The 27,143-nt window shown below is 37.7% G+C and overlaps 1 protein-coding gene across 21 annotated transcripts in view; it reads right to left on the minus strand.

The window, feature by feature from the left end:
* The window catches only part of EPB41 (erythrocyte membrane protein band 4.1), a 200,475-nt gene that overhangs the window by 48,619 nt on the left and 124,713 nt on the right, over positions 1-27,143 (minus strand). For 19 of the 21 annotated variants that reach the window (XM_039231958.1, XM_039231942.1, XM_039232024.1 and 16 more), the window contains exons 7-12: positions 25,279-25,497; positions 17,457-17,544; positions 14,090-14,242; positions 11,376-11,473; positions 8,669-8,841; positions 1,232-1,437 (exon numbers count right to left, since the gene is read on the minus strand). In XM_039231958.1, the coding sequence (XP_039087889.1) occupies positions 1,232-1,437; positions 8,669-8,841; positions 11,376-11,473; positions 14,090-14,242; positions 17,457-17,544; positions 25,279-25,497 (937 nt within the window). The remainder of the gene's footprint in view (positions 1-1,231; positions 1,438-8,668; positions 8,842-11,375; positions 11,474-14,089; positions 14,243-17,456; positions 17,545-25,278; positions 25,498-27,143) is intronic. The other 2 variants (XM_039231949.1, XM_039232063.1) reach the window with 1 other exon arrangement.

Raw genomic sequence — 27,143 nt, forward strand, 5'->3', positions numbered from 1 at the left:
TTGATATGTCATATATATTTGTCTAGGTAAAAAAATGCAAATATCCACCATTCACTCAATTTTTTTCTCTCTCTGGACTCAAGTTAGTCTCAGAGGACAGTAAAATTGGCATGTCATGTTGAACAGTTGTTTTTTTTTTTTTTTTCAAATACAGTCAAAACAGAGCCAGATTGTCCAATGCTCTACAGAGAAACTAGATATTGAACTGGCTCCAAAAGAACAGGATTAATCCATCTGCCAAGGTGAGAGCACTTACTAAGGTAAGTGCTTAAATTTCTTAATAGACATGTAAAAACTACCTCTATTATTTCCTGTTGTCAACAGTGATACTTGTATCTGTGTCAATAAATCTGAACACTTCAACTCTATCACTGCTTAAATGTGTTTAAAAAGCTGATCAACACATAAAAGATCAGTCCATTTACTGTTAGTCCTGGGAAATCTGCTAACTGGTGATTCTTAAACAAGATCAGTGACTGTGGGTACAATCAACTCAGAACTGTAAGCAACTCAGTGGCATAACCTCTCCTACATAAGGATCTTCCCCTTTTTGTAAGCAATTTGATTTGAACAACCACGTAGATGTGCTTTAGGTAATACTAGGATATTCTCTGGGTATGTTGCACACTTATTCCTCTTAGGAAATCAAGTTATATTTTAATCCTATTAGCAGAGCCTGCTCTTTTTTTTTTTTTTTTTAAATTTACATATAATTTAGTTAGCATACAGTGCAATAATGATTTCAGGAGTAGATTCCAGTGATTCATCCCCTATGTATAACACCCAGTGTTCATCCCAATGAGTGTCCTCTCTAATGCCCCTTACTCGTTTAGCCCACCCCCTCAAACCTTCTAGCAACCCTCAATTTGTTCTAGCAGTGCTTACTCTTAAAAAAGAATGTGGAGATTCTTGCTGGATGAGTAAAAATTATTTTTACAAGCAGGTGAACACAGTGCTGGTGTGCTTTCTAGATGCATCTTTTTTATTTTTAGATGTAAGTTAGGTGTAGGTAGGTCACCTGAAAACTTCTTGGATGACTTAGGCTTCGTGATGTAATTCTATGAAAATACTTTACAGGTTCATGGGGAAGACTTTCTTTCAGAAAGAATAAAGAAGAAATAACTTTGTTAGAAGTGTACAAGAATCGATGCTTTGAAAACCTTCCTGGTCAAGGAGCTAACTGGTCTGAGTCAGGAAGTGAACGAGCCAGGTATGTGGACTCAGGACATACCTTCCACACTTCTGTGGGCTCTGGGTCTGCTTGCTCTGGTGGCACTTCTTCTTTTTGCACTTCAAACTTCACTGTTTCCTTCTGTGCTTTAGAGACCGTGGTTTTCTTGACAGATGCATCTGGAACACTGCCTTCTGTGCCCTGACTCTGAGCAATGGCTGGTGCAGAGGTGGGCCGAGGACTTCGGTCGGAGTCAACAGCCGCTGCTATGTGAGAAAGGAGAAAGGAAAGACTAAGTGAAGGCAAGAGTCACTGTCTATTTCAGTCTAGTTCAAAGTCACTGGGCAAAATAATTGTGAATTGAGTGTGTCCACACACACAACACCAAGAAAAAAATGCTTGTTACCCTGTAATGATCTCCAGTGAAAGAAATCATTCCTCAGATGATACGTAGGAAAAACAGTAGAAACATAAGAATCATCTATCTTTCAATGGAGAAAACTCTGCGGCCTCTTTCAAGTCCTTGCTACTAATGGGTGTTCTAAACTATTCAATGTAAGAATGGCAGATGGCAGACCAAATCTAACAACACAGGGGAATGTGACAAAATATTTTGCTCACAGTTGTGTTAAACTATCATTATACATGTGTATTCACACCTCCTCTCAAAGAATTAATTCAACTCTGCCTGGCATCATAGAAACATAGCCCATGCTTTCACCATGTGTTATTTTGCCACTTGCATTTGGTTTTAATCCAATACTAATACTGCAGAGCCAAATGATTTATGTCTTCAGTTTTCCTAGCTCTGGCAATCTGTACTGTCTGTGGAAAAGTAGGTATAAGTGTGGAAACTGGCAGTCAGAAACAGAGGCATAAAGTTTCATCATTTGTAAAATGTGGAAGATATTAACTCTATAGAATAGTTAGGGAAGCCATACTCAATGGATATAAAAATACTTTAAAAATGCTAAATATCAATAACTTTTAATGTCATATCTCTAAGTCCTTATATTTTTTTGTTATGGGTTGATAGCTCACCAGTATGTTGGGTAAAAATTAGTTATGCACACACTGATATGCAATGCAAGTGGAAGATAGCACACGTGGGAGCCCTGGAGAGAGGCAAATTCCTTTCCTTTTCTCAATAAAAAGGCTACACGGGCACCTGGGTGGCTCAGTCAAAGTGTCTGACTTTGGCTCAGGTCACCATCTCACAGCTCGTGAGTTCGAGTCCTGCATCGGGCTGTGCGCTGACAGCTCAGAGCCTGAAGCCTGCTTCAGATTCTGTGTGTGTCTCTCTCTCTGCCCCTGCCCCACTCATGCTCTGTCTCTCAAAAATAAACATTAAAAAAAAGGCTACAAAGTATGGATCGCAACTGAGAATCATGGTAGTGACCCTGGCTGTTGCTTTTTTAAAGCATCTTTATTGAGATATACTTCACATCCCACATAATTCATCCATTTAGTTGTATAATCCAATACTTTTTAATATATTTACACTATTGAGGGTAGTGATTACTTTTTTAGATGTTTTGGCTCTTCAGTTTTGTGAGTTCATTTGTTAGCTATTATAAGATTTAGGTGCATGTATAGAGAACACTTAACTTTAAAAATTCAACTATTTCCCATTTCTGAATGTCTAGACAAAGAAGAGCATTGTGATAATCTTATGGACCCATTAATTCCAATATTATATTGCTCTTGTCTAAAACCAACAAAAACTTAAGGACAGTTATATATTAGAGCAGTGAAAAGCAAAACTCAAAGCCATCATATTGAATAAGAGGAAAATTAAATTTTAGATCTAGCTCTGTTACTGACTAGCACAATTTCTGTCAGCAAGGTATAGACACCATAGGTATGCAGTGGGTCAGTGGTTTCATTATCAGAGGGCCCACATAAACCAGCTGCTGATCTTGAAAAATAATTTAAAAAAATACAGCTGGGGGCACCTGGATGGCTCAGTTGCTTAAGCGTCAGACTCTTGATTTTGGCTCAGGTCATAATCTTGTGCCGCAGTTTGTGGGATCAAGCTCTGTGTAATCAATGTGGAGCCTGCTTGGGATTCTCTCTCTCCCCCTCTCTCTGCCTCTCCCCTGCTCATACGTTCACACACACACACACACTCTCTCTCTCTCTCTGTGTCTCTCAAAATAGATAAACATTAAGAAAAAAAAAACAGTTTATGCTCAGGTCCACCACAGACAGATGAGGGATCCCAAAGTAAGGCTTGGGTACCTGTTTTTCTTTAAAGCTCTAAAGATGATACCAGTGTACCCCCCAGCAAGAATCACTGCAACCATGACCCACCGAATGAATGAACTGCCTAGCTGTATGATCCTAGCAAGTTAAAACCTTTTTTTGTGCCCAGCTTCCTCATGATTAAACCAAGAATTCCTAAATGCTTCTTGTTCATTAGGTTGTTGGCACTAATTAGGAATATATGGAAATGGTTTGAAAAGCAAAAAGTGGAACATCACTATAAGCTGAAAAGTCTTTGTCATCATTATTAGATATCCTTATGACTTACCACTCTAACGTATAAACTGGGATCTGAACCAGTTTTAGCTCTTCAGCTGGTGAAGCAGATGCTCTGAGCACCAGATATAACAAAAAAGCGAGTGTTTGTTCCTATCATTAAAGTGAGGCCCCTTATAAAACAATTCTTGTAAAAGTTTCCATCTCTAGCTTAGAGGTATATATATATATACACACACATACATCTATACATATACATACGGAGGCGTCTAACAGGGAAGATTTCTCTCTTGAGATTCCTAGAAGGATCTAGGAAAATGAAGGAAAACTAGTTTCCGTAGACCTGTTTCTAATTCTTGTACTAAGAAGACAGCACACAGAGGAAAAAAAAGACATTTGGTAACAAAACTAAGAAAAAATTGTCCTATTCAGCTTATATATAATTCAGAGGCTTAAAAGATAGTACCATAGGTAAAATATTTAGAACAGTGCCTGGAACATACTAAGCACTCAATGATTATTCATATTTTTATTCTCTTTCTTCTAAAAAAAAAAAAAAAACAGTTGTCATGGTGAAGAGTAAAAAACATGGGTCTGGGAGAACAGTCCTAGACTCTACTAATTTTGTTGCTATGTGACCTTAGGCAAGTCATTTAACTCTAAGGTTAGGTTGTAAGAAATAACAGCAATTGGTATCCTTTTCAAGAAATGAAAAACTACAGTTCAATAAAGTAGAAAGAAAATAATGAAGATTTTAACTGCCATAAATTAAATTAGAATATATACAGTATTAAAAAACAAAAAAACCCCCCACAAAAGTTAGTTTTTTGAAGAGATTTATGAGACCAGCATAAACTTGATACTAAAGCCTGACATCATCATGAGAAAAGAAAATGGCAGGCCTCTCTCACTTATGAAAATAGTTACAAAAAAATCTAAAATAATATACTAAGAAAAACATTATAATCAAATTGCATTTACTCCAAGAACATAAAGTTGGTTTAACGACTGAAAGTTAATCAGTGTAATCCACCACATCATATAGAGGGGGAGAAAAATCATATTATTACAGCTGACCCTTGAACAACACAGGCATTAGGGATGCCAATTCCTCTGTGCAGCTGAAAATCTGTATATAACTTCTAATTCCCCCAAAACTTAATTACTATAGTCTACTGCTGACTGGAAGCCTTATTGATAACACAGTTGATTAACACATATTTTGTATATTACATATATTATATATTGTATTCTTACAATAAAGTAAGCTAGAGAAAAGAATGTTATTAAGATAATCATAAGATCAAGAAAATACATTGTAGTCTATGCTGTATTTATCAAAAAAAATCTCCGTGTAAGTACAGTTCTTCCATGCAGTTTAAAATCAAGTTGTTCAAAGGTCAAATGTATACCGATCAATGAATTAAAAGTCACCATACATTTATGATAAAAGCTCTCAGGAAACTAGGAATAAAAGAAAACTTCTTTATCGGATCACAGGTAGCTAATAAACCCTAGAACAAACATACCTAATTATGAAATATTGATGCTTTATCCCTGAGATAGGGAGTAAAGAACTCCCGTTAACTAATAAGACAGACAACACAATAAAAATATGAGCAAAAGATTTGAATAGGCTCTCCAGAAACAATGTATGCAAATGACCTATGAACTATGAAAAGGTATTTAACTTCATTGGTTACAAGGATTTGAGTGAAGGTTTGAAAAAGTAAACAACAACAAAAAAGTACTTTTCTCCCAAGTGGAAGAAATTAAAGAGAGGGACAGCAGTTGTAATAGGATATTCTAATGCACTTAAAACACCAAAGAAAAAGTGAAGTATAAAATTCTGCTCACATTCAACTCAACAGGAAAAATTGATAATCTTATTTTCAACATTCATTTATTAAGCACTTATAGTGTAACAAGAATTGTGGTAATTATCAAGACCAGTCATCTTGATCATGTGAGATGCAGTTGTGCATCTTAAAAAAAATTTCTCAGGATATAAAGATACGAAGAAAGCATTATGTAATATATGAAGGTAAAAAGGGACTTACCAGAAAATGTACAGGATTCTATCCTAAGTTTGTACTTAGGATATAAGTTCTTTGGACAAATTACTTTTGTTTACTTTGGACAAATAATTTTTAGGCTTTAGGTTTCACTTCTATAAAATTAGGTGGCTGGAATAAAGTATTGCCAAAAATTGTTTCCAAGTCCCAAAACTCTGATACTAATGGTCAAGCCACCAAAGCTATCTTCCTTTAGAATTGTCTTACATGCTTTCGTTTTAGAATCTCAACCATCACTACAGCATTTTGAAGACATGATTTTTGAGAGTTCCCCTCTAAAAACATAAAGTATAATTTAATAAGAACTAGCTAATGTTAGTCAATTGAGACATCAAGATTTAAAAAAAAATTTTTTTTTAATGTTTTATTTATTTCTAGGAGAGAGAGAGAGAGACAGCGTGAGCAGGGGAGGGTCCGAGAGAGAGGGAGATACAGACTCTGAAACAGGCTCCAGGTTCTGAGCTGGCAGTCAGCACAGAGCCCAATGCGGGGCCCGAACCCACGAACCGAGATCATGACCTATGCAAGCGAAAGTCGGACGCTTAACCGACTAAGCCACCCAGGCGCCCTGAGACATCAAGATTTTTTAAAGTCTTGAACTGTGAGGTCTCTATAGCTAGAAAAAAAATAGAGACAGGATATGATTTCTAAAAGTAACATAAATCTCTCTATAAGTAAAGCTTTCCAAATTGTTCAAGATACCAAAACTCATTAACACTTGAGTCTTAGGTTATTTTTGCTATTACAAAGAGAGGATACATCAGGCATAGTATCGAAACAATGAAGAATTTCTATTTAGTGGAAAAAGCCATGGGATATGGTATCAGACAAACATAGGTTTTTGTCCTACTTTGTAATTTACCATCTGTGAGATAGTGAATGAGTCATTTAAACTTTGCAACTTCAGTGTTTTCACTGAAAATTGGGGATAAAAACAATAAAAGTTAATAGCTCCACAAACTCAAGGTAAACTGGAGATATTTTACTGGACAAGGAAGGAGATGCCTGATGGTGTTATATAAATATGGCAGGCATAAGGATTGAGTGATCATATCTAAAACTTAACATGCCTAAAACAGAAGTCTTGATTTCCCATATCCCCAGCTGTGCTCCTCTCTTAGACTTTCCCATTGTACTAAATGATCAAGCCTAGAAATAAATCTTGATTTTCTTTTCCTTGCCATTTCCAACACTTAATTTATCAGTAATTTTGTCAAGCCTATCTCCAAAATGTATCTCTAACCACTTTTCCCCTTCTTCATTAAAACAGCCCCTTCAAACTCAGGACAGTAGAGAAACATCAGGAAGAAAGAAGTATGACTTGCAATATGGAAGCATAAAAGTTCTACTGCTTGGGTAATCTCTTTTCCAAGTGTAGCTGACTCATTCTGGGTTCCTCTTAAACTGAGCAAGGTGTCTCTGATATATGTTCCCATCGTGCAGTATGGACATATGACAGCATAATTTTGGATGATATGAAACAAAGTAATAATGGTGTGGCCAGAATATTAATGTCTTAATGGTACCTAATATTTTGTGGTCACTTATTAAGTGTCATTCATTGTGCTAAGTACCCTGTATACATCATCTGATTTATTCTTCACAAAAACTCTTTAAGGCACAATTATATTACTGTCATGCCCATTTTATAAATGAGAAAACCGAGGCATGGAGATGAAGTAACTTGACCAAGAAGACAGATCGTAAATGCAGAGGTTGAGCTTGGAACCAGGTCTATCTGATTCCAGAACCCAAACCTTCGACTTCTGTAACATGCACCTTGCTTTTACAGCAGATATCATAGAGCTGGGTCCTGGTGAGTCCTTAATAAACAGGATCAACAATACTCTATTTTGGTTATTGCCTTCCGAAATTTTTATTAGCCACATAATGAATATGGCTTATTACTTTATTTCGGTAATAACTCTCAATCCTTGAGACAGAAAAATTCAGAAAGATCTTTTATTGTTATATACAATCATGAAACTTATGTATTTCCTATTTTATTTAAACAAAATTTAGAGACTCTAATAACACAACCGTTTTTCCTGTCTCTAACTGCCATATGACAAATGATCTAAACTTTTTTAAAAAATTTTTTTAATGTTTATTTATTTTTGAGAGACAGAGAGAAACAGAGTGTGAGTGAAGGAGGGACAGAGAAAGGGAGACACAGAATCCGAAGCAGAGTCCAGGCTTTGAGCTTTCAGCACAGAGCCCGACATGGGGCTCGATCCCATAAACAGTGAAATCGTGACCTGAGCCGAAGTCGGGTGCCCGACTGAGCCACCCAGGCGCCCCTGATCTAAACTTTTTATATCACCGCTCTAGGGGCACCTGGATGGCTCAGTCGGTTAAGTGTCCGGCTTCGGCTTAGGTCATGATCTCATGGTTCATGGGTTCAAGCCCCGCGTTGGGCTCTGTGCTGACAGCTAGCTCAGAGCCTGGAGCCTGGAGCCTGTTTCGGATTCTGTATCTCCCCCTCTCTCTGGCCCTCCCCTGCTCACGGTGCCACTCTCTCTCTCTCTCCGAAATAAATGAAACATTTAAAAAAATTTTTTAAATAAATAAATAAATCACCGCTCTAGTGGGTGAGACGTTTTTCCTCTTTCCTGCTTGAAAAAATAACTATTTAAAAACATTCAAGAGGGTTTTAGTTTAGTATACTACATTAGGTGTTCACTCTGTGGTAAAGACTCTGAATTCTAATTCTAGTGGTGTTCATCCACTATTATGTAGCAGTGGAACCTTGATCTAGTTACTATTCTCTCTGAACCCCAGGTCTCCTTTACTTAAGATGATCCCCACTGAAACAATTAGTAAGATCCATTTCATTTACCACTGAGATTCTTTCATTTGGCTCCCTTACAGATAACTGTACTTCTTTCATCTCTCCCTAATGACTTAGGATCGCAAGAAGCCATTAATATTCAATACCAACCTCCATCAAGGCTCCGGGATGCCCGTTTGCTTGCTGTTCGCTCGAAGTGTGGGGCAGGCCTGTCAATCAGAGCACTAGCTTGCCTGGTCTGAGCCTGAGTCCGGCCACTGTATCGAAATTTGGATCCCAGTGCAAGAAATTTGCTTTTAGGAATGGTGTCTGTAGATGTCAGTCTAGGGAGGGAGAAAAACATAATTATATTATATATATTATTTCTCTCTAATGAGACTGTGAGATTAAAGAAATCACGAATTACTCATAGTTTTCTTACAATTAGTAAGACAATTCAAATCAAGCAATCATTTTATAATTCTACGTCATTTCTCAAAGCAACATGTATAATTTAATTGTGGCCTATATTAATAATATCATCATATATCCCTATAGATAGGGCTTTATGGTTTTCAAAGTGCTTTTATAGCACTGTAATATTTCCACTACATCTGTGTAATATTTTCACCATTTTATAGATATAAGAAGTTGAACTTCCAAAAAGAAGTTACTGTTTTAAGATCACATAGCTATAAAGAGGTTGGGCAGCAATGGGGTCCAAGCCTAGAACACTTTTTCCATTCTATTAAAATAATAATTTTGTCAGGGTGCCTGGGTGGCTCGGTTGGTTAAGCATCTGACTCTTGACTTTGGCTCAGGTCATGATCTCACGGCTCATGGGTCTGAGCCCCACATCAGTGCAGAGCCTGCTTGGGGTTCTCTCTCTCCTCCTCTTAGCGCCCCCCCCTGCCCCTGCCAATAAATAAATATACTTTAAAAAAATCTTGAAAAAAAATAATTTTGTCAAATGCACTCTAAACTCAATTAGTTCCTATTAACCCATTTAATAGGTTATTTGGTGCATTTAACACAATTAGGAACACCATCTTCTTTCTGCGCTATACCTGTAATCTCTTTTGCCATGGCATTTACTACATACACTGAACTAAAACAATCTATTTATATGCTGGTCTCCACTACAAGCCTGTGGGCTCTCTATGGGTAAAGGATAAAGACTATGATTTATTTACCTTTGTGTTTTCACTCCTGGCATAATGCCTGGCATGAATTTGCCACTCAATAAATGTTTGCTGAATAAATACATAAATTGCTATATCAAATACTACCAAAAAGAGAGTCCTTTCTTCCTTTGGGTTAGTTTATTTTAATTCAGCAAATATTTACTTTCTTTTGTTTGCTGAGGCATCACATATTAATATATTCTCTTTTTTGATAAAACAGATTTAAATATGCTGTCTTACAACTAAATACTTGGCTCTAGTTAAAGTCTATACCATAAATATCAAACATTCAAAAAACTCCTTCTCACCCTTACCCTTTTTAAAAACTCTATATTCTTGGTTTGGTTTTAAGGAAGAGGATGATAAAAGCACAGAGAAATATCCTAATGCCAATAATTAAGATTTCTTAACTGGTTATGAAGTATATCTTTATATTTATTCTGCAATGAGAATTAAAATGTTCTTTTCCCTGCTTTTTCTTCCTGTCCAGTGTGCTAGTGTGCTACGTATGATATGAAGATGCAAATAGAAGTAAAAGATATCATGGTTGTCTCTCTTGAGAGCCATTCACAAAGAGCCAAGTGACACGAATCTTGGATTTGCTTCAAAACACTCTGGGAGGGAGTGGGAAGGAATGGGTAGGATACAGATGAAACAAGACTGGCCTTGAGGTGATAATATTTAGGCTGGATGATAGATAACAAAGCTAGGTACAAGGGTAGTTCATTATACCACTTTCTTTACTATGTATGCAGTTTCACATAATAACATTTTCTTTAAAAGGCAAGGGGACAATAACTAGCTGGCTCTCCTTTCTTTCTTTTTAAGTTTATTTATTTATTTTTGAGAGAGAGGGCGAGTGGGGGAAAAGGGGAGGGGCAGAAAGAGAATCCCATGCCGAACAGCGCACAGAGCCTGACTCGGAGCTCAATCTCGCACATGGTGCCAAATCCAGAGTCAGATGTTTAACTGACTGAGCCACCCAGGTGCCCCCAGATGACCCTCCTTTCAATGCAGATAATTACTTGTCTAAGGTCTGTTTTCTCTGCTAGACTGATTATCCCCCCAGGACCAGGACTAGAACTATCTTGTGGTATACTCTCAATGCCTACTCCAGTGCCTATACAAAGGGTAAGCGCACAGAAAATGTTTGGTAAATGACAACAAGGGGTTAATGATGTAGCCTCTTGAAAAGTAGAGCAGATTAAACTTTCTCCCATCTTCTGATTATCTGATACAACTGGGCTTCAAAGGTGGTTCTCTGTGTTTCTTTTCTGGGGTTGATTAGAGCCAAGATAGTGATCAGCTTCCTACCTTTCACCTTCTAATATACCTGCCCCACAGAAAATAGTTAAGCATTGCTTAAGGAAATCCCATGTGGAGGTAAGTCAGGGTACTTCTCCCTGACAGACCGAATTTAGCTCGTAAGATGATCACAGAGTCCCTAGTAAATACAGATTCCGTTTCCCACTTCTTTTCTCCTTCCATCATACACAGAAAGGTGCTGTGGGAATGATGAGACATGGTTTTCAATCCAAGGGAAGAGAACTGGATTTATTTTGTCTTGCTTAAGATGATCTCACCTGAGCTCAATAGAAGAATGCCAGCCATACAAAGAAGGGAATTTCAATGGCAGGTTTAAAATAGAAACGTGCATAATTTATCCTTGAAAAATACTTAAGTGAGAACAATACCTGAAAAACGTGTGATGCTCTACACAGACTTTCCATAATTTCTTAGCTGCTCGGTAACTGGGAAGTTTGAATCCAATGGTACTTTCATATTGCTCTTGCTATAAAAACATGAATAAACATGAAACATGATTATTTGACTAAATGATACAATATCAGAAATAAGGTGTTACAGAAGAAGGCATGTGGATAAAAGAATTGGTTGAAATTTGAAAGTATCATTTCAAATTGTTTCCTACTTATCAACAGAAATCTACTCATTTAAGGCTCTTTCCACAGCAGGGAAGTCAGGGAATGCAGCTTATATAATTTATGCATCTTATTTTGTTCAGCAATCCCCACCCCCCCAGACAGACAGACAGACACACACACACACACACACACACACACACACAGTGTACATTTTTCTGAGACAGAATTAAGTCACCTTTTGATTGTCCAGACTATTTACTCTTCCTTAGTCACTGTTTGCATTTGGGACCAGGAATTGGGATAGATGATTCCTCCAATCAATCAATATTATTTTGCAATTATTTTTAGTAATAGGAGCTAAAGATTTTGGCTCAAACCAGATTCCTGAATTATTAAATGTCATCTTTTTCCTTTGATTGACCACTAGTTTATCTGAGTATCTCTTTGAAGCAAACTATAACCTGACACGGATACTAGAAACACTGTCCTGCTAGTCTTTTGCCTCTTTGTTTCTATCTTATGCATACTTTGTAAGATGGAAAAGAAACTGACATTTATTTTAGTGCCTGTTATTGCCAATAACACTATGATTAGATAGTGTCATGTATATTTTTACACATGAAGAAACTAAGATCAGAGAAGTTATCTGTTCAGTCTCATAGTTGTAAGTGGCAGAACCAGATTTTCAGTTTCTACTATACCATGTTACTATTAGATCACTTACTGTAGACATATTACACTTCTCAAAATCCTACTGTTGTTCGTAAATGCTTTCCTAAAGAATCCTGTGTTTTAGTATGCATTATACAGGTGGCATTCAAAAATGAGACAGGTTTCTGTCTCTCAAAAAAATGAATAAATGCTTTAAAAAAAAGCATTAAAATGTAAGATTGGTTAGGAATAGACTCTTTTATTCACTATTATATTCCTAGACCCTAGAAATATAATTTCTTTGCTGGCCCAAAGAAAGCCCTCAATAAATATTTGGTGACTGAATGACTCTTAGATTTGAAACTTTTGAGGGAAGACACTGATTTCTCGTTGTTAGGCACAGGTAAGTCATTTTGGTATTAAATAAATGCTTCATTGAGCTTATCCAAGATTTTTAAGGCTGCACATCCAGTGTTTCTGAGTTAAAATAATGAGCCATTTTTCACCAGCAGATGGTGATACACACACACAAAAAGCCACATTACATTAGTGCACTGCTTTCCTGTTTCAAGCTTTTACAGCTGTCATCTCATGTGACCTTCAAATCAACCGTGACAGAGAAGGTATTATCCCACTTGAATGATAAGGAAGCTGAGCCTTAGACTGTCCTGGGTATTTTGCTTAGTAGGTGGTAGAGGCAGAGTTGGAGGTAGAACTTTGTAAAATTTAATTCTTAAACAATGTTTTATTGTGCCATGATAGCTGTTTAATGTAAAAGTTAAGTTTGGCCAGCATTAGTACATCCTGAATCTTCAACACCAACTAATAACTGAGTTGTCTGGCACAAAGTTGAATATCCAACTCTACTAAAAATCTAGAACTTGACCTAGAATACATTCTCAGTAACCACTAGAAGCTACACATACAAATAAATCTTAATTATATGAGGTAAGGTGTAGGTGGTGCAAAACAGGAGTATCTTAACCCCACAATTTAAAAATCTCCTGCTACTTAGTTTATAAATATTTATAAATATTTTTCCATCAAGATTTTACCTGGAGTAAACAAGAAACAAGTTTATCAATCCAAGATTCACTTTTGGCCATGGTATATTTACTCCCTTAAAGAAAAATGTCCAGAAGATCAGCAGTAAGGAAGATAAGAAGCATCATGGGGCTGATTAATTTAGAAAACAATTATCAGGGGCGCCTGGGTGGCTCAGTCGGTTAAGCGTCTGACTTCGGCTCAGGTTATGATCTCACTGCTCATGGGTTTGAGCCCCACGTTGGACTCTGGGCTGACAGCTAACTCAGAGCCTGGAGCCTGTTTTAAATTCTGTGTCTCCCTCTCTCTCTGACCCTCCCCTGTTCACATGATCTCTCTCTCTCTCAGAAATAAATAAAAAGCATTAAAAAAAAAAAGAAAACAATTATCAGCTCCTGAATAGTAAGCTACAGAGAGACTGCTTATTTACTTATTTCATTTAGAGAGAGAGAGTGGGGCAGAGCCAGAGAGAAAGAGAGAGAGAGACAGAGAAAGGGACAGGGAGAGGGTGGGGAGAAGGAAAGGAAGAGAGAGAGAGGAAGGCGAGGGAGAGGGAAAGGGAGGGAGAGAGAGAGAGAGAGAGAGAGAGAGAGAGAGAGAGAGAATCTTAAGCAAGATCCATGCTTAGCATGGAGCCCAATGCCAGGCTCAATCCCACATCCCTGGGCTCATGACCTGAGTCGAAATCAAGAGACAGATACTCAACCTACTGACCCACCCAAGTATCTCAAGAGATCTCTCAGATGACGTAACAAGGAAAATGGGAATGAAAAGGTATTTTCAACATGGTCTATGTTTGATTCAGGAGGAAAGAAGCATGAATCATGTACCTCTCCGGGCCGAATCTTGATGAAAAAGCTGCTACGTTTGTAAGAAATCTTCAGCACTTTGGGCCAAGGAAAGCGGTTAATTCTCAGCTTATCTTTATAAACCAGAAGGCCACTAGAGCAGACACCTAAGATGATATCCACTCCCTCCAAGTCCTGAAAAATAAAGTGTTAGCAGTTCAGTGTTCAGCAAAGCATTCAACACACTGCTGACTCTTATTTGATAACTTGAAGATATCAATAACCAAAAACACAAAGCATACACTAAAAAGTAAAGCTTAACCCGAGAATCAGAATCCAGGGGACTATTCAGTCCATCTAACAGTGTTCCTATACCACCCACCGCGAGTGAACATCTGCTCTTCTCCTATCCAAGAAACATAGACATGCACACATCTTACCCACCGAAGGAACTAACTGCTGTAAGGAACAATATAGCCACCACTGCCACTCCCCAAAGCTGTTGTGGAATTTCAGAGGGCTTGCACCTCATCTAACTTTATAACACTTCTCCCATAAAACTGAGCCTCTGTATCCTCCAAAAAGGTGCTCCTTAATAATCTAAAAAGAGACACTAATCTACTTTTACCAGGCCTGTCTGCATATGAAAATTCTAAGGTAAACATTCATGTTCTTATTTTGGTCTCCCAGGGCTAAAATACTCAAACTTGTCACTATCATAATCAGTAAATAATTACTCTGGTAGTTACAGTAGCTACCTATGTCCTGTACATGTATGCTTAAGTCAGTAGACCACATGACTTCTAGAGGCTAGGGCTGAGGCTTATGTCTAATAGCAAATATACATGCACAATTATAATTCTTGGGTTTTTTTTCTGATAATGTGGCCACTCATCCAAAAATCATGATAAGTATGGGCACCTGGGTGGCTCAGTCGGTTAAGTGTCCGACTTCGGCTCATGTCATGATCTCCCGGTTCGTGGGTTCGAGCCCCGCATCGGGCTCTGTGCTGACAGCTAGCACAGAGCCTGGAGCCTGCTTCAGATTCTGTATCTCCCTCTCTCTCTGACCCTCCCCTGCCTATGCTGTCTCTCTCTCTCTCTGTCAGAAATAAATAAAACATTAAAAAAATTCAAAATCATGATAAGTAAAGGAGTTATCTTCCTACATAAACTCAGTATGGAGAATCCCAGACTTTTGTAGTTACTGATGTTAAGTATATTAAATTATAAATATTATCCCAAAGTCAAGAGGGAACAGCAAGATAGGATAAAGACATATTTACATGCCTCCTTAGTAAATTTTAAAATTAAATATATATTAATCATCCCTGTCTGCTAATAAGGAAAATAAATTTCACCTGAATACATCTCTACAGACAATTATTTATATAGGTAATCAAAACCTAGTATTAAATGTTTCGTGACTACTCCTTTCCCCTAAATGAGTATAGAGAAACACGTTAATGCCATATGTGTTATGAACAAGAAAAACTGAGAAGTAAAAATTATAAACAGCCCCAACTCAATGACTATATAACTGAGAATTTCCCAGAAAATGCCCTCTTAAATTCTTAAAGCCTGTGGGTATGACTACATCTCTCTCTTAATTATATGTTTTGGAGAAACAATTTGCTTTACAACATTTGGGAAAGGAAGATGCTGCCTGACTTCTTCATCTATTCCTGATAATTATGGCATCGGTATCAGCCTGCAGCATCAACTGAGAAGCAAAACCAAACAATTTCAGTTCTGATGTTCCTACCATCTATTTTAGAGATTCATAGAAGTACCCAGCCCAAAACAATCCAGAGCAATATTTTAAGACAAAAACCCAAAACACTAACATGCAATGAAATTTTATTAGAATTAACAGACCCTAATAAAGAATGAAAAATCTTCAGATACCAGATTTTCAGGGTGGAAGAAACATGAAAGGTCATATTAGTCCAATCACACAGCAGATGTTTGAATGTCCTTTTCTAAATTCCTACCAATAGATTATTGACCGATCCTGGAATAGTTCCAGTGACAGAACACTCGCTATGGAATGAGGTAGTCCATTCCATCTTAGAATAGCTCCGTTAGGCAGTTTGTCAAACCGAGCTGAGTAATATTTCCCTGTAATTTTCATTTTCCCAGCTCTAGCTTTATACTTGGAGCCATAGTGAAATGTCTACTTCACACAGTTATCCTTCAAATACACAAAGACAGGTGCTATGTCTTCCCTAAACTTTCTCCTCTGTGAGCTAAGTATCTCTATTCCTTTGCTTTCTCACTGGACATGGTTTTGAGCCCCCTCATTATGCATCCTAGTTAAGTTCCCCCAAATGAGCTTCATATCGGGGCACCTGGGTGGCTCAGTCCGTTAAGTGTCCAACTTCGGCTTGGTTCATTATCATGGGTTCGAGCCCCACATAGGGCACTGTGCTGATAGCTCAGAGCCTGGAGCCTTCTTTGGATTCTGTGTCTCCATTTTTCTTTCCCCTCCCCCCACTCATGCTCTGTCTCTCTCTCTCTCAAAAAAAAAAAACATTAAAAAATATTTTTTTTTAATTTTAAAACTAAAAACAAAAAAATGAACTTCATATCATTCCTTGAGCCCATTCCCTCACAAATTCCTCACATACACACACCCTCACCAACCTCAGCCACTTCAGTAGCTGAAGACGAGAGAAATCAAGCAACTTCCCTTAAATATTCTGTTAGGTTATATGAGGCAGAACAACCATTAAAGCTCAAGTTTACAATTCCTAACCCAGTAGTTTCCAAATGAACCACTGTGGTTTATCCCACGTCCATTAGAATCACCTGGAAAGTTTACAGAAAGAGCTTACAGACAGAGATTGCTGGGCTCCACCTGCAGTATTTCTGATTCCGCAAGTCTGGGATGGGGCCTGAAATGTGTCTAACAAGTTCCTAGATGATGCTAAATGTTGGTTACAAGGCCACACTTTGAGAGCCACTACCTTAAGCCAATGGTTCCCTGGTGAGATTCAGGTGTGAATAAGAGTGATTTGAGATGTTCAGTAAGCTTGGAGATCTAGCGTTTTGTTCAAAGCAATTCAGTAAATCTGGGAGGAGCTTGAGAATCTGTATACTTAGTAAATGTGCCAGGTGATTCTGATGTAGGTGATGTTGGCTGCCATATTTATATTTTCAAATGCATCTGCATTTTAGGAAAATATCACTTCTGCTCTAGGTGCTATATCTTTGATCTTTAGAGGGGCCTGGATGTGAAACTGTATTCTGATGGTGGGATTGCAAAGGGGCAATTCAAATTATACACTTAAAATTCTAAAAAGAACTATCTTTTTTCAGTGTTTCGAAATACCCCAGATGAAAGTTGGTAACATTATATGACCCAGGTCTAATACATACTCATTAATAAAGGCCAAAGTTATCATTACCTTTGCTTTATGAAGGTCAACACCATACATAGACAACTTTTTGGCATTCTCAAGAAATTCCAGGTCAGCCTGAGCTGGAGTCATGGACCTTTGGTAGAATAAAAATCGAAAATTCAGCATCACAGTGCCAACATTTACAATCATAACACTCATATATTAGTTGCACTTCATAGAAACACACAAACACATATATACCAATATGTACATGGACATGTTTTGTAGTCCTGAAAGAATACCAGGGAAAAGGATTCTTATCACTACCTGTGTCTAAATCACTGAAATATACCTTAGTAAAAGAGATCTCGGAGAAAAACAAAGTCACCAAAAAGCTATTAGAAAAAAAGTTTTCAAAACTAATCTTGCTTAACTGTTTCCTTAAAGCTTCCACCGTCCGTTCTACCCCTCCGTCTCCTCAGACTGTTTCTCTAACACACACAAACTCCTTCCACTAATTCTTCTTGCCAAGGAGGCGACCAAACTAAATCCTCTGAGGGCATGGTACAATTTACAATATCCTCTTAGCTGCCTCTTTCTCTCTGTACTCCTGAATTATTATGGAAATTAAACCGGAGGGCAGCTGAAGTTACTTAACTGGCGACTCTTAATGGGGGCAGGCTTGATGAAAAGAAAATTTCTGGTAACAGATGGTGTTCTGCCCACTGATCTAAACAAAATAAATTGGTTAATAGAAGCATGTAGATAATGGGGCTGCTTTCTCTGCTATTAAGATGTCTTCATTACTAGGCATATAATGAATTAGATGTGTTTGAAAACAGTCTCACTGTCTAAATGCTCACTGTGATGTTCTTTTCTTCTTCTTTATAACTTTCTCCTCTTTTGAAAAGTGCTCATGAGCTGTTACATTGAGCTCTGAAGAAACAGATATCACTCCTAGTGCCATATAATTCAGGCCAATCAAATATAACTTCATACTATCAATAATGCCGCCACCCCTCCACTAAAGAAAAACCAAGTAAATGCCTGTTTCCCGGAGGACTGCCTTAAACTATACAGAGCAGCAGTGGCCTGCCTATTCATTTAATGGAAAAAAAATCTCTTCTAAACCCATCTGTCTTTACTCTCATTAAAAAGAACAAAGGGTTCCTTGGAACAATAACCAAAATCTCAGGAGAGAGGATGCAGATCTGATAATGACTCAGCCTCCTTAAATAAACTTTTTTTTTCACAAGCACGAAATCATCACACCTGAATTCTATTTACTAATAGAGCTAAAAGTGAAGACACAAAAAGGAGAGTGGGAAAATTAACACATATGCAAGTCTGTGTATTCAAGTCACTAAAAACATCTCAGGAAAGTTTTATAGGGTTGTTTTCCCTATAGGTTGTTTTCTCCCCATATAAGTTACACACTTTTCTAGTTAAGGTTACTCCCAATCATTTTATAGCTGCTGTTGTTGTTGTTATCGATGGCTTGAATTTTAGGTTGTTGTTTTTTTTTTAATTTTAGGGTTTTGTAGCTGGATTGGAGCTTGAAGATTATAGAGTCCAACGCTTTGATTTTGCTGATGAAGAAATAGGCCCTCAGGGATAACAGTTACGGGCAAGCTGTGACTCTAAGTTTAAGACAGGAGGCTTTAGTTAGTACTCAAGTCGCATTATTCAAGTTGGAATCATGCGTCCTGCACTTGAGAGTGGTAACCTGGTGTCTCCCTCTATCCCCTAACTATAAAGTAAGATTCATAATAATACCTAATTCCAGAGACTAGGATAGGCAATGACTTTTTTTTATCTTTACTAATGAATGAATGTGATTAGTAGGATAAAATGAGATAATGGTTGTGAAACTGCTCTGCAAAATATTAATGTTTATTATTATTGCAACTTTAGGTTTCTGATGATGGTACAGTGGAACATTTACACATAATTCATAAAAGAGAAATAACTTTGATCACTTGAACTTGAAAGCAAATTTTAAAACATTAAATGCAATCATGATAAAATCTTCTCTATCCTTATTCCTCCAACTCTAAGGGACATTATTAATGGGGTGAATTTAAATACAGATTTCAATTTCAAACTATGTAGTTAAAGGCTTTTCTTTTTTTTTTTATTTTTTTTAAATATTTTATTTATTTCTAGCAGAGAGAGAGAGACAGCGTGAGCAGGGGAGGGTCAGAGAGAGAGGGAGTCACAGACTCTGAAACAGGCTCCAGGCTCTGAGCTGGCAGTCAGCACAGAGCCCGACGTGGGGCTCGAACCCATGAACCGCAAGATCATGACCTAAGCGAAAGTCGGACGCTTAACCGACTAAGCCACCCAGGCGCCCCTAAAGGCTTTTCTAAGTAAGCATGCTTTAAAATTATATTAAGGGCAGAGGTACCTAGCTGGCTCAGTCGGAAGAGCATATGACCCTTGATCCCAAGGTCGTGAATTCTAGCCCCCTATTGGGTATAGAGATTACTTAAATAATTATATATTTTAAAAATATAAATAAATTATATTAAGAGCAAGTAGTAAGAAGAGATCTTTAACTTTAAACCTATGAATTTCCTTGTTAATTGAAAATAATACTTATATTTGAAATTTGGCTGATGTTTGCATTAAAAATTTTTACTATAATTTAAACATTTTTGACACACACTTAAACTTAAAAGTTACTTACAATGCAAATAGTTTTTTCCTGAACTGAGAGCAAACTGTCAACCTGATGACCCATTACGCCCAACACTTTAATGTGTAATTCCTACAAACAAGGACAGTCTTCTAGGTAATCTCAATACAACCATCAAAAGCAGGAATACCTTTTAACACCTTACTGCTATCTAATCCTCAGACCCCACTCAAGTTTAGCCATTTGTTTAAAAAATGTTCTGTCAGTGGTGTCTGGGTGGCTCAGTTGGTTAAGTATCTGACTCTTGATTTTGGCTCAGGTCATGATATCACGGTTTGTGAGTTCGAGCCCCACATTGGGCTGTACACGGAGAGTGCAGAGCCTGCTTGGGATTCTCTCTCTCCCTCTCTCTCCCCTGCTTGCACTCTCTCTCTCTCTCAAAATAAATAAACTTTTAAAAAAATGTTTTGTAAAGCACAAAGGCCCAGCTTAGTGAGCATTAGGAGTTTCATCGAGTTTGTGTCTCTAGTCTTCAGTCTAGAACAGTTCCTTAATCTCTCCTGGACTTCCATAATCTTGACCTTGTGAGGATCATAGGCCAGTTATTCTATGGAATGCCCCTCAGTTTGGGCCTGATGTTTCTCCACAAATTGATTCAGGTTTTACATCTTTGACAAGAATAGCACAGAAGTGGCTCTGTGTTCTCACTGCATCCTATCAGGTGGTAGGTACACGATTTCAATTTGTCCCCTCAAGATGATGCTAGGCTTCTCCATTGTGCAATTCCTATTTATCTTCTTGTAACTGATAACAATTTTGTGGGAATGTATTTTGAAACCTTTGAATATCCTATTCCTTATTAAACTTTTAATTTATTCCTTTGTATCAGTATGGAATCAGAAATTCTCAGTTTATTCAATACAATAATAATCAGTTCTCTTCTCCTTATTTTAGTGCTTAAATTGGACCAGATTTGGCCAGTGGGAGTCTCTCCAAGTTGGATTCTGTATCCTTCTGATCACTTGTTTTTTTAAGCACCTCCTTCTGAAACCATGTAGAGTTAGAGTATGTTAGTACATATGTATATATGTGTATATGTGTGTGTGCCTATTTATACATCTATCTATCAGAAATCATGAGTTAGCATTGAAATTTCCAGTTTTAATAAAATACCACAGGGTTTTTCCCTTTCCATACTGTGTATCACCCTTTACTGACAGTAAGAACTCTGATTCTCATTATCATTAATATACTAATTTGATCAACCCCTTGTATATAACCAATCTCTCATTGTTGCCACTGACTCCTCCCCTACATGGATGCCTTCTTCACCTTGACTGGATTCTGAACTCTCCATGCTGAGCTACTCCCCACACAGGGATGCCCTCATTACCTCACTCAGGTTCTGACTTCTAGTGGTAGGCTATCTTCCACTGGACATGGACATCTTCTTCACCCTGCCAAGGTTTCAACACCCTGTATCAGGTACCACCCTGTGTGGATGGCCTCCACCCAATGCAGGCCTTACCCCCACAAGGATGCCCTTCTCAATCTGCTCTGCCTCTGATAACTACCACCATGTGCCCGCTTCATGCTGTTTGAGCTCTGGCTCCTCATGCCAGGCTGGCCCCTTACCCATGAATAACTCTCTCCACCCTGCTTAGACCTCAATATTCCCAGCCAGACTGTCTCTCTGCATGAATGACTATTTTCCTCTGTGCTACCTAATGGCAAAACAAAATTGTTTCAGGAAGCTTCTTCTGATTATAAAAATCGTACAGATTCATTGTATGAAAACATGGGAGGAAATAACGAAAATCCCTTATAATCCCACTACTCACAGAACTGTACATGTAAATACAACACATTTATTTTATAAATTTAATACCACAAATTAAATTTAAATTATTTTCACCTTAAAATTTTAAAGATCATAGGGGCGCCTGGGTGGCTTAGTCGGTTAAGCGTCCGACTTCAGCTCAGGTCATGATCTCACAGTTTGTGGGTTCGAGCCCCGCGTCGGGCTCTGTGCTGACAGCTAGCTCAGAGCCTGGAGCCTGCTTCTGATTCTGTGTCTCCCTCTTTCTCTGACACTCCCCTGCTCACGCTGTCTCTCGCTCTCAGAAATAAATAAAACATTTAAAAAATTTTTTAAAGATCATAGTTTCTCCTAAAATTTCCAAGACTCCTGAAATCTTGGAAAACTAGCTGGGAAGAGGTTAGATATCTCTAAACCATTAGGAATTTATTCAGTACCACCTCATAATTTACGACTTGAAAGAACTGCAAACTTACAAAAGCATCTAACCAGAGAGGTTTGGCACTGGTTAGGTCCTGCTCATTAAAAAGAGAAACTAAAACAAAGTTTCTCTGTATTTATTTTGAGCAAGTGTGGTCCGGATACAGAGCCATTCAGTGAGTTCCAATGTTATGTGACAGCCTTTTAATAATGTTTGTTGCATCTCCTAATTAAGGGCTGAGATTTCAGATAATTAAGTGGGGGACAACTGACAAGTTTACATACTTTCCTAGTACCCATAAATGGAGGGCAATTCATTTTAAAGGTTGATTTGCTAGTATAAATTTAAAGTTAATTATAGCTTCAAAGTCTCTGTCTGGGCAAAGGGCCACCAACTAAGGGTTCCATGTTTATAGGCAGTCTTCTATTTATCTGAGAACAGGATGGTATTTGCTTGTACTTTTCGATGCATAGTAAGCCTCAGCAGAAGGTTCTCTGGATTATTTAAAGTGCCATGTTGTTGGACATAATTAAATTTTCCATCGGCTTTCTGTTTGTAAAGCATGCCAATCTTTCCGAAAAGGAGCAAGTAACTTCCAAGATGACTTACCTCTCAATTTTCTAGTCATGGAGATCTATTACTACTTAATTTCTATTCATACACCTAACAGAACATCAACTGGACCATATCCACCTGTCTCTTGAGATCATTTCACTTATTTGGGCTTAAATTCAGTTAAGTTACAAAAAGTAGTTCTCTAAACCCAGATTCACAGGCATCACTTGTAAAATGGGGTTAGGAATTATTATGCTAAAAAATACTCTCACTGTATACTAGTCACTATGCTAATCACTTCACATTTTTAACATTCACAAAATTCCTATCATTACCCTTATTTTTCAGATGAGAAAACTGATGCTCAGAGGGCTTGTAAAATTCCTAAGAGACATAAAACTACTAAGGTACAGAGTCTGAACTCAAAGTAAGACAGGCTGATTCCAGAGCCCATGCTTCCATCTCATCGTCTAGCTTGGTGACTCTCAAACTTTGGCCTTAGGATCTCTTCACTCTCAACACTTACTAAGGGTTCCAAAGAGCTTTTCTTTATGTGGGTTATATCTACCAATATTTACTACATTAGAAATTAAAACTAAAAGGGGCGCCCGGGTGGCTTAGTTGGTTAAGCGTCCGACTTTTGCTCAGGTCATGATCTCGCGGTTCGTGGGTTCGAGCCCCGCGTCGGGCTCAGTGCTGACTGCCAGCTCAGAGCCTGGAGCCTGTTTCAGAGTCTGTGTCTCCCTCTCTCTCTGACCCTCCCCTGCTCACGCTGTCTCTCTCTCTCTCTCTCTCTCTCTCCTAGAAATAAATAAAACATTTAAAAAAAAAAAGAAATTAAAACTAAGAAAAATGTTTTAATGTTTATTAAATCTTTAAAGAATAATAATAAACTCATATTTTAACATTCATAACTTTTGTGTATGTGAAAAATAACAATATTTTCCTAAACTGTAGTAAAGAAAAGTGACATTATTTCACATATTTACAAAAGTTTTAAATGTCTGGCTTAGAAGACAGCTGGATTCTCCTAACTCTCACTAACATAACTCAGGGTACTAACTCAAGGCCAAGATCAGCCATTCATGTTAATAAGCTAAGGCAGGCTGTAAAATTTAGCCACAGCAAGTCACTCAAATAACAATGGGATGTACAGTAGAAAGAAACACAAATTATTCTGGCACTTTAATATTAGCTAACACTGGGGCGCCTTGGTGGCTTAGTCGATTAGGCTTCTGACTGGGTTTCGGCTGGGGTCATGATCTCATGGTTCATGAGTTCAAGCCCTGCAACTCGCTCTGTGCTGACAGTGTGGAGCCTGCTTTGGATTCTCATTCTCTCCTCCTCTCTCTGCCCTTTTCTTGTTCACACTGTCTCTCTCAAAATAAATAAATTAAATTTAAAAAATATTAGCTAACACGTGCTAAATTTTGACAATGTGTAAGACACTGTATTAAGTTTTTCCACACAGTATCTTTTCTAATCCTAGCCATTGCCCTATTTACTCTGAGGTAATCATCTCCATAGGACGTTAAAGGAACCTGAGGCTTGGGGCACCTGGGTGGCTCAGTTAAGAGCATGGCAGAGAGAGGAGGAGAGAATGAGAATCCCAAGCTGGCTCTGCACTGTCAGCACAGAGCCAGTTGCAAGGCTTGAACTCATGAACCATGAGATCATGACCCCAACCAAAACTCTTGATTTTGGCTCAGGTCATATGATTTCGCAGTTCAAGCCCCACATCGGGCTCTGCTCTTATAGTGTGGAGCCTGTTTAAAAGTCTCTGTCTCCTTCTTCCTGTCCCTCCCTGACTCGCCCATTCTCTCAGTCTCTCTCTCAAATAAACAAACATTAAAAAAAAAAAAAGTAACCTGAGGCTTGGAGAGGTTAAGTGAATAACTCGGGGTCACAAGGTCAAGACCCAGCAGAGCCAAGATTTAACCCAGCCCAGTCCTTGCTTTTGATCACTGTGTGACGATACCTCCCAACATTACCAACAATTTCCATGAGAAAAAGCATTGAATTCAATCAAGACTTTTAAAAATACCTTCAGGGGTTTCATGGGTCCTCTGAAGTTTATCCATGTACATATATCCTAAGAACCCTGCTTTAAAGATCTTAAAGTATCTAAGATGGCATAATAATTTTAAAATCTGAAAAAAAGGTAACAATAGCTAACATTTACTGAGAACCTACTATGTGCCAGACACAGTGTTCAGTGCTTTACATATATTGCCTCATTTAGTTTTCACCCTACAATGCAACACCTACTACTCCGATGAGAAAACAGAGGCTCCAAGGGCTTAAATGACCTCCTCAAAGTCAAACAGTGGAGGGGATCGAGCTGACTCTCTACAGCACCACATTCCCTCCAAGACAAACACCAAATCAAAACCAGGTCAAGGGCTTAAACTTATTGCCAAAACAAACAGAAAAAAAACCCTGGAGACATATTTACCTGTATGACTTATGCAGTTCTATGACCTTCTCTTCAAGTTCCTTGGTCTGATTTGGGGCCAGTTTAAAATCACTAACATAATCTGCACCATGAAGTTCCGGGTCATAGTCCCCCAGCTCAGACTGGATGGTGTAAGAACCTAATAATGCTAAGGTTGCAAAGGAACAGGGCAGACGTCCCGTAACTATGTCCTTTCGAAGTTGGAGGCATAGATAATATCTACAGCCAAGAGAGAAAAAAATGTTACTGGGTCAGCACCACCAACAACAAAATATAGAGAAAGAGGAAGAAAGGGGGAATGAGAGGGAGGGATGGAGGGAGGAAAACAAGAAAGATTAAGTAAATATGAGATAATGCTAATAACTGTTCAACCTAGGTAGTGGGTATACGATTGCTCATCATACTAGTATTTCTTCTTTTGTGGGTTTAAAATTTTCCCACATAAAAACTTAAAAAAAAAAAAACCCTTTAAATATGTTGGACTCATGTTTGGAAGGCAATTTAAAAAGAAAAGAAGTTGCTAAGAGAGTAGATCTTAAAAGCTCTCATCACCAGAAAAAAACATTTTTGTAAGTATGTGTGGTGATGGACGTGAACGAGACCTATTGTGATCATTTCATAATATAGGCAAATATTGAATCATTATGTTGCACATTTGAAACAAATATACTGTGTGTCAATTATATCTTCAATAACAAGAAAGAAAGAAAAGATACTGGGAAAAGTCTGAAGGAGGCAAAGAAATTAATATTTTATTGATTTATTAAGTACCATATACACATAAATTATCTCATGACAAAACTTGTGAGTTAAGTATCATTCCCAGATTAAAGATAGAGAGGCAGTTTCAAACACTAAGCTTGCTCAGTGTCGTATAGTAATAAAGATTGGCTCCAAAACTGGACTTCTTGTATCATACTGCTTTGCCAAATATGTAGATATTGTCCCTCATATACGAAGATGACATTATTGACACACTTTTACTAGGATCTGAACATTTTCAGATATTTACCCTTCAAGATAGGCTAAGGTGCATAGAGTCTTCCATTCACTGTCAACTTGTAAGACTAATTCCACCAGTGTACTACATTGTTGGGAATTCAAACTGGAGTTAAAATTGTTCAGTAGAACAAACAACCAAGTGCCCCTACATATGTTAGGCATTCATCTCCATCAGTATAATGTTTACACTTGTGATCCTGATCTCCTTAGCACTTTTTCTAATTGAGTCGACCAATATAAACTGTTTTACCAAACAGGAAAGCTGGGAGATATGATTAAATTGAAAATTCCTGTATTAATTAGAATTATATCCTTGCTTAGACCATAATAAGATGTTGAATAATACAGATATTAACATTCATTTTGCTACCTATAATCAGGCACTACATACATGTTTTAAAAAAAAGAGGAATGCCAACCAAATCACAAGAATCTTAATCTCCTCTAAAATGTGGATAATTAGCAAAAAATTTCAGGGATTTGTATTGTTTTATACATAACCTCAATGAAGATGAATAAGAAGCAACTCTAAGAGACAAAAATATTACATGTGAAAATGAAATAATCAAAACAATTTTTTCGGGCCAGAGAGGACATCTCAACTTCAAGAATGTACTAAGGATTACCTAGACAAAGAATTTTTTTTTTTTAAATTTCACAGTACAGTAAAACCTTAAGTAATTTGTTTTGTGAGTGAGCAAATATTTCTAATAAATTTTAACTTGATAAACAAGCGATGTCTTGCAATACGAATAGTACATGATGCAGAATGTCACATGATGACAACTGAGCTAATGTTCTCTCTCTTGCTGCAGGATTGTGGGTGATCGCCTCTCATGCTCTGATGCTCAGTCTCAGGCCAT

The sequence above is a fragment of the Hyaena hyaena genome, unplaced genomic scaffold (genome assembly GCF_003009895.1).
Source record: "Hyaena hyaena isolate Hyena2069 unplaced genomic scaffold, ASM300989v1 scaffold_3, whole genome shotgun sequence".
NCBI classification, from domain to species: Eukaryota; Metazoa; Chordata; class Mammalia; order Carnivora; family Hyaenidae; genus Hyaena; species Hyaena hyaena.